The sequence below is a fragment of the Accipiter gentilis genome, chromosome 22 (assembly GCF_929443795.1).
Source record: "Accipiter gentilis chromosome 22, bAccGen1.1, whole genome shotgun sequence".
NCBI classification, from domain to species: Eukaryota; Metazoa; Chordata; class Aves; order Accipitriformes; family Accipitridae; genus Astur; species Astur gentilis.
The window spans coordinates 21,922,054-21,935,304 of NC_064901.1; the positions used below are offsets into that span (position 1 = coordinate 21,922,054).

Genomic DNA, 13,251 nt, shown 5'->3' on the forward strand with positions numbered 1-13,251 from the left:
AAGATTAAGGAACATCCACACTTGTAGCAGAGGATTCCTGTCATTCCAAAGGAGTGGGTAAACTCAGGACTACTTATTTCAAATGAGGTAAATGTGTCTACAGCCTTTTGGCTACTTTCTCTACCCTCCTCCTCTTTTCTTTGGCACTGAATTTGTCTTCTGGTGGAAAAAACTCACCTCCCATTGGGTGGAGGCTGCTCAATGTGTTCAGGTTCCCAGAAGACGCAGCTGCTGTCTGCTGAAGGAGCTGCAAATAAAGCTAGACATTACACCAAAAAACAAAACAAGAGTGAGAGTGAGGGCTGGCTCCGCTTTTGGGAGAAACTGCATCACACCACAGCCAGAGCGCCGTCACAAAGGGAATTGCCACTGCCCATGCACCACATCACAGCAAAGCGTAAAGAGAATTCCCCTTACACAATACAGCCAGAGCACCACCGTAGTGAAAATCCACATTGCCCATGCATCACATTGCAGCAAAGCAACAGCACAATGCTTTCCTCACTCAACATAATCAATGTTGAGGGAAGTTTATAGCTAATACACCAAGACAAAAACAGTAGAGTCAGTAGTGAGGGAACTCCTACTCAAAGCACCTCAGGCAGGATTGCCACCCCTAAGGATATACAACTTCAAGCCAGACTTCACAGCTGACGCTGCCAGCATAGGACAAATGGCAGATGACATACCAAAACCAAAGAGCCACCATGAGAGGAAACCCCCTCTGCTTTCCTTAAGCACAGCAGCCATGAAAGAAATGTCAAGCCTCAGCTCAGAAGCTATTTAGAGGGATTTCCTATTCCTACCTCCATTAACTAGGTTACAAAAACCTCCTATCTACCAAACCTAAAGCAGTACTAAAAGCAAGAATGTCCCCACTTCAACAGTAACCATACCAAGAATGAGATGAAATTTTCATTTTCTGTTCCCCAGACCTTGTATTGCATGACTACAGTTCTCATAGCTACTCTGACAACCAACATGAGCCAGAGCACATCAGTTTATGAAAAGTTTACCCTTTGGAGACCCAGCTAAATCAACTAAAATCAGTGAAAAACAGCAGACTACCTTCTCTTCTGTCATTTTTGCTAAAGAGAGTGGTTTCTCTATTTTCTGTGAGGGTTTTTTTGTTGCTGCTGGTGGTTTTTGGTTGGGTTTTTTTGTTTGTTTGGTTGGTTTTTTACTGTGCACTGTCAGCTGCTTGGTGCTTCCAACCTGATCCCCTTTTCTATTTGGACAGCACCAAGTACTGTTCTAGGTTTCACTGGAGGGGGATGAGAGAAATAAAGGCTGAAAAAGGAAAAATGGAAGAGGAATACAAGAATTATGTAATCAGATAGACATGAAAAGGGCATTTATATGAGTAAACACTGAGGCCATAACACACGAAGAAAATCTTCCCAGCACAAAGTCATTCTACAGAAGACCAGGGGAAAAAAGTTTCAAGTAGTTAGGGCTACAGTGACTAAGCTTGAAATCCTCACTTAAATTTATCCTGACTAGCTGTTAGCACACAACTTAATTTCAGCCTCCTCATCCACAAAATGGGGATTAAGAACCCTGCTCCTACCTATCAGGAGCTTTCTAAAAATGAACACATTAAAGACTAGAAGACAGTCAGACACTGTAATCCCTGAAGAGACAAAAAGAACCCAAATCAGAAACTCACTGCTAAGTATTGGGGTCCAAGTGTGTTGAGACCAGCCAGATTTCCCCATACTGAGGCAGCACTGATCTGTTGCATTTGTTGCTGGAGTTGCTGAGCAATTCGTTTCTGCTCTTTGTCCTTCTGCGTGTCTGCAAATTTTACCACAATGGGAGAAGAGCAACCCTGCAAACAGCAATTCAAACAATTACATACTTGCTATCCCCAGCAGTCACAAAATTACTGCATTAAGACCCAGTCATTGGAAGCATTCCCCCCTCCCCCCCTGCATACATACATATATATATATATATATTCAAACAATTCATTAAAGATTCAACATCTCATTTGCTTTTAATACTATTTTGTATTTTGGTATTTTCTCTGCAAATGAAGTTTCTATCTTGAGCTCTAAAAATAGGAGCAGAACAAACACAAAGGTCCAGGAGTAGCATTTGCGAAGAAACACACACTGCACTTATCCTTCTCTCTGCTTTCTAGTCCTCCGAACTCCATAGTGACTGCCTGACAAATTACATCATCTCCTGACACCCACTAACTTGTTTTACCTCCATGGTTTGTGCTTGGTGCATTGCTTTGATTGCTGTTTGTGCCATGGCTCTTGTTGTAAAAGTCACAAACGCACAACCTGGGGAAAGAACAAAAAGGAACCAAGTAATTCACTACAGCTGCAACTATTGGGATGAATAAAGAACTTAAAATGCCTGGGCGGGTGCAGGAATCACAGAAAGAGCCGAAATGCTACCTTGAGTCACAAAAGGCAGCATCCAGTGGAGAACCTTGAACTATCAAGCTTACCTCGGCTCAGGCCATCTGGGCCCCGTAATATCCTGCATTCTTCAATCTGCCCAAAGGGGGAGAACATCACTCGGATATCGTTTTCATTGCACTTCTTGGATATCATTCCAATAAACAACTTCCTATCTTCTACTGCTAAGAAATCAAAAGATAAGAGTATTACCAGCAAATATGTGGTTACTAGATCTTACTTTGTCAAGTCTTCTCCATCAACTGCCATTATTTCCCTTGTATTTAGGGTAGAGGCTTGTCAAAAATCAGATTCCCAATAACGGAATCTCTTCAATTTAAGAGGATGTATATGAGATACTTCAATGAACCTGAAGGATGTCTGTTTTATGATATTTTATGTTTACATTTTGCTGACTGTTTCTTGCTTGCAAGCCTGTGAATTGCAAGAATGTAAGAAAAGGGAAAAATACATCAGATTCGGCACTTCCATGTATCTCCTATGTTCAGCTCCTGGTAAGTGAGAGAAGACGTGTATGTATTTTATTGGACTATTTTCATCCTCTCTCCTCTATCTTTAGACTACCAACATACCTAACTGTATCTAAACAAGAAAGGCTCTTTATCATGCCAATCACATAAATTTAGATCTGCCCATTTCCCCATGCTCCTGTCTCAACAATGGAAGCAACAGCAATTGCTAAAACAGAACAGTTTTAGTTCTGTTTCAGATTCATCCATTCTGATCTGTACCAAAACCATGAAAATAACACCTCGAATCAGAACAATGGACTGTGTGTTACTGTATCTTGCTCCTAAATGCTGATGCTACTAGATACATTAGAGTTGAATAATACCTTTCAGTGTGCAGATTATTTTAAAATAAATGGTCCAGAAAGACATTTCTCTTAACTTTTCAGTTAGTGGTTACTAATGTCAGTTTAAGGTAACTTAAGGGACTGGGGTAAATTCAAATACAGAGCAGAACTTTATACTTCTCATTTTACTTATTTAAGGATGCTAATCACCTCTGAAATACTTGCTTTTAAAGGATGAAGCAAATTATGCAGAATACCGTTTGGAAATTTAAAACAGTTTGCAAATACAACATTCAGCACAATATAAAATATAATATGATGAAGGCTGTAGCACAATTTGAAGCTTCAAGAGAGAAAGTCTTCTCCTATTTAGTGCCATGGTGAGGGGAAATCAATTTATTTGCTGAGCCTTCTATGGTGTTGAAGAGGAAAATTCCAAACTATTCCAGCTGACACGACTAACTGACTATTAAATCTTAAGGTTGTACCCAGTTCACTTTCAAGCTCTTAAAGCAGAAAGCAGCTTTCAAATCCTTTTTGCAGTCCATTTTAGTTCAAGAGATCCAGAATCCCTTTATTAATGACAAGTTAAAATACTTTTTTAACTGATGCTTTCTTATTTATATTTTCACCTACCACCTTTTACTAAAACTCATATAATTATATAATAGCCTCAGAAATGTCACCCTAAAATTCCATTACATACTTCTTTCCTCTTTCCATTATTTTCCCAGGATATTCGTGTGTGTGTACAATGCAAGATCAATTTTAGTTTAGAGAACCTATTCTGTTCTCCTCCCAACAATATTTCACAAGATTTACTCCTTTCTAGATGTATTTACACAGAAACATATTCTATATACACACAGAGGAATTTTTGGATGGAATTACTCCCACTGTATGTTACTGGTATATCCCATCTTCTGTTTTCAATTATCTTAAGATGTAAGCTTTCTGGAACCAGGATTATCTTCTCCATGATGCAATGCTAATCTTATAGTAGCTATGGCAAATGGAGAAAATAAAATTCAGCCAAGCCTAAAAAAGCTGAAACTACAAGATGCTAAACACTTTCTTCGCTTATCTTGCAGCAATATGTATAGACACACACATCTGAGGGCGTATGTATGTACATACATAAAGTCACCATGGAAACACATGGCTAAATCATCATCTACCCAATGGTAGATCCTAAATATCTTAATCCATCTGAAATGGCCAGTGTGCAGAAATATTCACATTTTTTTCTCCGCTGAACTGTTGTGAATTCTCAGTCTCCCTTATATACTACAAGAAGTAGTTTTGACTCCCACCCTAGCTGCAACAGGCCTTGCTTCAAACTGGTCAAGCACTTTAAAAAGCATTTCTAAATTTCATAGAATAGTTTGGGTTGGGAAAGACCTTAAAGATCATCTAGTTCCAAGCCCCTGCAACAGGCAGGGATAACCTTCCACCACATCAGGTTGCTCAAGGCCCCATCCAACCTGGCCTTGAACACTTCCAGGGAGGGGGCATCTACCTCCTCTCTGGGCAACCTGTTCCAGTGCCTCACCACCCTCACAGGAAAGAATTTTTTCCCCAATATCTAACCTAAATCTACCCTCTTTCAGTTTAAAAACATTATCCCTAGTCCTGTCACTACACTGCCTGTTAAAGAATCCCTTCCCGTCTGCCCTGTAGGCCTTCTTTAGGTACTAGAAGGCTGCTATAAGGTCTTCCCTGAGCCTTCTCTAGGCTAACCTACTTGAAGTCTCTCAGCCTGTCCTCATTAAGGGAGGTGCTCCAGTCCCCTGATCATCTTCATGACCCTCCTCTGGACCCACTTGAGCAGGTCTGTGTCTTTCTTATGCTGGGGGCCCCAGAGCTGAACACAGTACTGCAGGTGGGGTCTTATGAGAGCAGAGCAGAGTGAGAGAATCACCTCCCTCAACCTGTTAGCCCTTCTTTTGATGCAGCCCAGGATACGACGGGCTTTCTGGGCTGCAAGCATGCATTGCCTCCTCATAGTCAGTTTTTCATCCACCAATACCCCCAAGTCCTTCTCCACTGGGCTGCTCTCAATCCACTTATTGCCCAGCCTGTGTCCATGTTTGGGATGGCCCTGACCCAGGTGCCGGACCTTGCACTTGGCCTTGTTGAACTTCGTGAGGTTCGCATGGACCCATCTCTCTAGCCTGTCAAGGTCCCTTCGGATGGCATCCCCTCCCTCTAGGGTATCAACTACAGCACTCAGCCTGGTGTCATCCGCAAACTTGCTGAGGGTGCACTCAATCCCACTGTCCATGTCCCCAACAAAGATTTAAACCACCTTAGTACAAAGAAGAACTCACTGGATGTTTCCCTAACTGACAACGTGGTTCTACCACAAGCAGCAGCAGTGGGAGATACTGAGTCATGGAATTTTAGAGACATCACTTACGCCTCCTACTGTATTGAAAACACACCTTTTTCTTTTTTTCTTAAAAAGAAAAAGAGGTCTCCAATTCAAGACGACTTCATCAGAAGCTGTTCAACAAAAGGAAAATCCTCAAGCTTCCCTATTAGCACAAATGATGCCACCAAACTCAGACTTTAGTAAAGCTTACCATTACTCTTTTCACTGTCAGCTGGTTTCATCTGGATAGGATGGTGCATCTGAAATGTAAAAAGATTATTTAATCCTAGATGCATTCACTTTATACTATATGAAATACATCCCACAAGAACTGTGGAGTAAAGAAGTGGTAGCCTAAATTGCCTCTACAGAAGTGTGTATGTAACAATACATAAATTTCTAGAAGAAATAAAAGCTTTCCTAATGATATGCCATCATTCCTCCTCAGACAGTATTATAGAAGCCATGCCCACCCACTTCATTACCATATTATTCTCCCAAATGCTCCAAAATTCCCTTAAGATCTGTTATCATACAAATCTCATTACATTGCTTTTTTGAATAGTTATTTTAAAACATTATTTGAGGGCAAAATAACATATGTTTGTACATCAGTGGTGCCAGAGCTCAGAAAAACAAGGTAGAGTTGTGAAGAAAGCATGGCTCTTCGCTTACCCCGGGGAGGATCTTCATGTTGTGAAGAGCATTCTGTGCTTCTAGTGCAGCTTTACGGGTATAAAATGTAACAAAACAGCACCCTGCAATTGAAACAAAATGCTAGCCAAGAAGGAACACTATGAATCTTGACAGGCTGTACAGAAATTGTGAATCCCACTTCTACCCTTCCAATGCAAAACGTATGGCAAGTAGAAGAGGTTAGATGTTGAAATAGGTAGGTTCTACTGATTGTGACTGTTTAAAAGATTTCTAAGTGTAATAAAATGGGATATATTAAGAACTGACTGAACATGACCAGTACACGATTAAAACAAACATTTAGATACATCTGCCAAATAATTGTTGGCTACTTCCATTATCAAACTCAATGATTATTTGCTAGTACCAAAAACTTGCATATAACTGAACTGCAAATCCAGGTACAGCATTTAGTTAGGATTTGATGTACACAAGTATCTGACGTACACAAACGACTAAGACCTCAGTTTTATATTTTATCTGAAACTGTGACTCTTCCAGCAACATTTTGATCATATCATAGCATCACCATGATGCTCTGAAGCAAAACAATATTAATTTGATGTTCTGCTTTGCAATTATAATCTATACTCTTCAAGCATCTCCATCACTTCTGAGCTCTAGAAAAAAAATTATGAATTTCCTCAGCTCACCTAATGGCTGGATCACAGTCCAAGTACAATTAGACACATACACTTAAAGACTGTAAAGCCTGGGCTTGCATGCACACCTGATCCCACAGAGCTCCAACACACAGGGATGTCTGAGTAAGCGAACTGTTAAGATTCTAACTATGTGAAAGCAGCTGAGACAACAAGCCTCACATAGGAAGTACAGAAGTTCTCACCTTTGCTTTGAGGAGGGTTTTGGCTCCTGTCCCTCAAGACATTAATTTCATAGACAGCACCATACTGTTCAAAAAGTTCTCTTAGATCCTTCTCACACCAGCTCCGTGGGACCTGACCCACAAACATCTTGATAGCATCTAGATCAGGTTGGTCTGGGTGATCCAGTGTGCCATTCATTTTCTTTGAGCTATGAAAAACAAGAAAGAATTTCTAGTTTATAACTTTCCACAGATTCTGGATGCTATTGCAGCTAGAGGCAGCATGCTTAGAGCGAGATTAAAAAAAATATTTCTACACATATATAAGTGTATATGATTGAAATATACATATAAAGAGAGACTCTTGCACATTCCCAGTCCTGCATACCAGAGAATATTCAGAAGCACTATTCACATTCATTGGCAAGCTGTGTACTTGGAAACCAAATACTCTACACAGCTGTTTAAAACTTCTCTTAACATTTGTTCCTATAATGTAGTCAACATCTGGGATTCAGGACATAAATCTGTTGAGATGACTGAAAAATATCACTAGTTCAACCATGTAAGAGTTTACAGAAAAAGACACCAGAACAGGAAGGAACCTAAACTCAGTCTACCCACAGACTACTGAAGTTATCAGTAACGACTGAAAATGAGAGGATAACATTTTTCTGTTGTTTTTAAATGTGACTATCTGGAAGTGCTTCCCAGGGAGAAGATCGATCTTAAAACACAGAAACAGGTACAACTGAACAGATGAGAAGCTTCATTTAAGGTTTACAGGGCAACAGCTCTTTGTGAAACTAAGGAGCTTTCAACAATATTTGGCAAAAAAACCAGGCTCAGGTTGTACATGAACAGGTTGGGATTGGGCAATCTAGTTAGACTCAATCAAGTTGAGTAATGGCAGCATGTTAACATAGAAAAAAAAAAAGTCACTTAAACTACAACAACACAGAAATTTTGAGAATGGGAATCTTCAACAGGCTTCAAGGCATTACATCTAGCCATACAAGCAGTTTACAGCCTATTCATAAAACCGTGTTATACTCCACCCAGCTAGTTGACAGTCATACACTGCTTTCTGTATTGACTCCTCATTGTTTGCCAAGTGCAATGTGAGGTCTTGTTATCGGTAGTCACAGCCTGGTATACCACAAGACCTATCTCTGTGGAAGACTGTAACAACATCCTATTGTAGCTATAGTGATTAGTAGGTTAAAATTGCTGACCAACCCCTGCATAATCTAGAAAGGGCATGGAGAGTGGAATAGTAACTATACAATGATTCCCCCCGCCCCCAAACTCTTTGTTGAAGAATACAGGTGACTTTCTTCCAGAGTAGTCAGCTCTCTTCATCTCTGCTTTTTCCTTTGAAGATAGTTTTTGAATAGCTTATTAACTGCATATTACAGCAAACAGTGTTCCTCTCACTGTCCATCTGCAATCACATTCCTCCCTGAACAGAATTTAAAAAATAAAAAAAAAAAATTCCAAACCAGGTGATGTGTAGTTAATTTTTCCCCTCAATACACTGCTGTTCAGAGCCTAAGGAAAAAACTTATGGCAGGGAAAGCTCATAATTCTGTAGCTGTATGAACAGACCTCAGAAAAAACAAAGCTTCTTACTAGAAGGGAAAGGAATCATCATAAATCCTTTCACTCCTCTCTACCTTTCCACTCAGAAAGGGTCAGCACCTGTCTAAATAGCCAAGGCAAACAATACCTTTTACAAAGAGGTAAACTACCTCTTTTCAGTCCAGTTGAGAACAACTGGAAATCATTTACCCTCTTCTAATCATAATTTTCAGCCCTGCCTTCTATGCCATGGGTAGCTTCAAGAGCATAGCATGGCTCCTGTTAACTGAGCAACTCTTAACATGACCTCAGAAGTATTCAAGGAACCTTTCATTCCTAATTAAAAGGTTTAGTCTGGAGTCATTAATAGCGAAGAACAGAAACTATTCTCCCAACAATTGATTTAAATAACTCATTTTATAATATCAGTACCTGTAACATACTATACACAGTACAGCCAAATAGCTTTACTCCTCCTTAGCCCTCAACCCTAAAATTATCAGGTCATTTTTCCCCCTCTGTCCAGAATCCAATGTCAATTGTCAATGCCCAATAGGATTTCTTCAAGAAAACGAACTGCAGGCTCTCCTGTCTCTCTTCCCCCCCCCCCCCCCCCCTTCCCCCCACAAGGGGAGTTCATCAGACAGCACAGGCTTCAGAGACAGCAATTCCAACTATCACTTCAGTTATAAACTCAGACTTGAAGACAAAATACTTACACAGGGCTAGCATTCAAGGAGCAATGGTCCACCATCATCTCTGGGAGGAAATCCAACTTGAACGCAGCCATCACCTCAGTTTGTGACAAACTACTAACACTAAATCAGTTTATTGCCTAACCCCCAAACAACACCACTTCCAAAAGTCCTGCAGGTCTTAACACTCAGCCACACAAAAAACACTCAAACCACAGAAACAGAAGCTCAGGGAGACCAGCAATAGACACCACAGAAACAGGCTGGACTGGGAAAGGGACATGGAATCCCAGATTAAAAAGGGGATGTGACCATGTGAAGGGAGGCTCAGCTTAATACACAATGAAAATGCTGATGCACTGGGCTTGTTTTGTGCAATTTTCCCTGGCGAAGCAGTACTGAGTGCACTGTCAGATAAACAGAGTGTCAGATCCATGAAGATAGCAATGGGTAACAGAGCAGAAAGAATACAAACTCCAATCTTTCCATCCCCAACTAACTCCTTGCCTCCCAAAATGGCAGTCCAAGGCCTTGAGGTTCAGACAGACACTTCCCATATCACCAATATTAAGGTGTGAAGTCAAGAGGTTCCTCCACCATAAACATTTTCAATGGCTGATCTCACTCTTTTCACCTTGTACACTATTTTTGACGCTGTCCTAACTTCTAGGGAGAAAAGTGCCAACTAAAATGGTTCTCAGAACCTGCCAAAAAAAATAAAAGCTAAGAAGACTGGATTACTGAAAAATTCCTTAACTGCCACAGAACATCAAAACCTATTCCTTTTATAGGAGCAAATCATACAATGTTCTGGAAACAATATTTTGCCTATCACACATCTATAAATCCAGAGATATACTTAGCCTACAGATGACATAGGAAGGGAAAAACACAGTGATTTGCTGAAAACTGTTTTACAGTCTTTCAAAACACTGATCAGACCACCTCAGTTGCTTCATCATTAAAACAGGAATAACATGTTCATCAAGGAACTGTGAGGTGTATTTATACACACAATACAGACCTCTTGTTAAATTTTCAATACCCAAACTAATGGGGAGATAATCTGGGTAATACTGGATGCATTGGGAGATGCAGAAATACTTGATTGCACAGAGTGAGCGCTGCAGAGGCAGCTGGGTGTGTCCAAGCACTCCAGGAGGGATAATTAATTCAAGTCTAACATGAATCCAGATAAGTCTTACGTATACGGTTGATACAACCACAAAATAAACTCTTAGAGCATCAAGGAATGCATGCTGGGGCAGCTACGATCACTTCTTTCTTGTCTGTCAATGACTGCAACATGCATTTGCAGTTATTTAGACTGGCCAGTACATACAGCTTCCTTTACGCTTGCATAGTTACAGCATGTCAATTATTTTTTCATAAATAACCATTTCCAACTTCTGGAGAAAAAAAAAAGAAAACATTTCCAATCTTCTGCCTACAGTGAGGTTAACTATAAGTTATTAAAATGAGTTAGGCCTCGTAATACAAAGCGATATGCATGTTACTGCAAAACAAGGGAGGATGCGAGTTTAGCACACATCAGATATTCAACAGTAACTACTTCATGTATGCTCTTACTATGTGATAAATGCAAGCAAGCTTATTCTTTAATGCAAAAGGTGTAAGCTACCTGCTAAGCACCCCTGTTAAGAGCATGCAAACAGGCACTAGGGAGCACAGGTCCATTTATTAGCTTTCAGTAAATTCATATCTACCTTCAGACACTTCTTACACACTTCCCACTTAAAAAATGCCATGTTGTGTAAAACACATCATATTCAAATGTTAAATTGAGCCTGGAGCCCATTTTATGGATTTCTCTAAAATGAGCCCACAGAGAGATACACTTCAGATATATACGATTAAAAGAGCAGAAGATACGGTGAGGTTCTTGCTACTGTTCACATAAATCTATAGACCAACACTATAAATTCTGGTCTTACCTATGAAGACCAGAATTCATTCCTTCTGGTCTTCCAGTCATCTTTAGCCTTTTTTAAGCAGCCAGTAAAATACCCCAGCAGCCATGCTCACTGTAGGTTTGATGAAAGATGATGCTGCAACAGATACTCTAGAAAATGGGTTTTAAAAAGTTTACTGAGATTGATTAGTTCACTGAAGAAAATCACTAAGTCATTAGGATTTGATCATACACCCACTCTTTCCCTCATTTCTCTGCTCCTCAAAATGGAAGTCATATCTGCTTGTTCCATTAAGACACCCTGCAACAAGTTACAGGCATTGTCACGTTGTTATACTCCAGGTCAAATTCAGCCTACTGGCTTTAATAATGAAAACATTGGTTTTGTGCAACTATCCTGCTACATACTAGTTTTTAATTCTTGTTATACGTACTCTAATTTCTCCTGTGATGTGCTCACTTCATTTAATGAGCAATGCCAAAAATATTTCACATGCTGTTATGTACAATTTGAGGGAAAGAAAGAATCAATACTAGAAAGGTGAATAAATACCTGAAGGTATGCTAGCCAAGACTCACGTAGCTCAGGGTGCCATACTTCTACATTAATGACGGCAATTTCAGTGACAGACAGGTTTGTTTTAACATTATTTAGCTGAGGCATCAAACTAGTGAAATTAAAAGACTTACAGACTTCACTTGTGAAAATATCAGAAAGAGTAGGAAAAGATGGTATTTTGCTACTGCACAGAAATAAGAAAAACTAAATGAGGAAGCAGTGTTTCTTTGAAATTATAAAAACCACAAAAGTCATCCTAGCCATTGCTCACAAAGAAAAAAAGAAAGAAAAATAAGAGAGCTAAACACACTTATTTTTTGCTCAGATGTCAAATTCCTGCTGGCTTCCAGATCCATTCTTTGACTGTTTCTATTCAAAGGATAATAGAAACAATGTCTGAAATTCCAAGCTCTATGGACTGTAGCTACACATTTAAATGTGGTGCTAATCTAACAATACGAACGTTTAAAACTTCTACATACTACAAATTAAATCTCACTTTTTTCACGCTTCTGAAGCTCTAGATTATGCTGCAGAATATATTGCTATATATGCTCCTCAGAGATTGCGGAATATAAATGCTGGAAGTTTTGCTTTTAAGTTTACAGAAATACATCACATCCTGGGGCACAGAACCTAAAAAACCAAAAACCAAACCAAAACAAAAACCCAAACAAACAAAAAACCAAACCCACAAAAAACCCAACCCACAAAACAAAAAACCTGTGTCATATTTTCTTTCCTAAGAAAGTCTTGTTCATGTCAATGAGCAATTAACTCTGAAAGCTAAAGATAATACCTTCTTTTATTTTATACAGTCTGAACCTCAGACAACACATACAAATCTGAAGCTGAGGGACTACTGGGATGGTGAAAGCCAACTATGGGAAAGGATGCAGGCTATGGGGAAATCAGACGCTGTGAAGCTTTGAAGGAGACAGGTCCTAGAATAAACTTCCCCTTGTATTATCTGTGCATATCCAGATCCCTACAGTGTTGCTGAATTGCAGTTTTGTTTTTAAGCAGATAACCCCTAGGTTACATGCATCAAAATACAGTAACTACCTGTCAATATTTTGTTGTTTCATTGTTGATCATGTAAGCATGTGGTCAGAATGTTTTCTGCCTATGTTGAAATCCAAACTGTCTCCCCATGCCTCACTGGGTACAAAAAGCCCCTTACCTAGTTGCCAAAACTGCAGTTTCTTCCTCTGCCAATCTCTGCAACAGTTATGCACTGTGAGTACACAAGTCTGACACATTCAGAATGTTGAATTTACCATCAAAATACATGAAGTTTTGGGCTGCCTACAATTCAGATTAAACTAACCGAAAACCATGTTTGTTTATATGAAA

At 39.6% G+C, this 13,251-nt stretch overlaps 1 protein-coding gene across 21 annotated transcripts in view; it reads right to left on the reverse strand.

Annotated features, from left to right (window-relative positions):
* The window catches only part of CELF1 (CUGBP Elav-like family member 1), a 71,745-nt gene that overhangs the window by 29,394 nt on the left and 29,100 nt on the right, over nt 1–13,251 (reverse strand). For 12 of the 21 annotated variants that reach the window (XR_007509179.1, XR_007509180.1, XR_007509181.1 and 9 more), the window contains 7 exons: nt 7,149–7,336; nt 6,281–6,363; nt 5,817–5,865; nt 2,465–2,599; nt 2,215–2,294; nt 1,670–1,831; nt 178–259 (listed from right to left, as the gene is read on the reverse strand). Coding sequence is in view for 18 of the 21 variants with exons in the window: in XM_049825740.1 (XP_049681697.1) it covers nt 178–259; nt 1,670–1,831; nt 2,215–2,294; nt 2,465–2,599; nt 5,817–5,865; nt 6,281–6,363; nt 7,149–7,326 (769 nt within the window). In the remaining 3 variants the exon portion in view is untranslated. The remainder of the gene's footprint in view (nt 1–177; nt 260–1,669; nt 1,832–2,214; nt 2,295–2,464; nt 2,600–5,816; nt 5,866–6,280; nt 6,364–7,148; nt 7,337–13,251) is intronic. The other 9 variants (XM_049825742.1, XM_049825741.1, XM_049825737.1 and 6 more) reach the window with 3 other exon arrangements.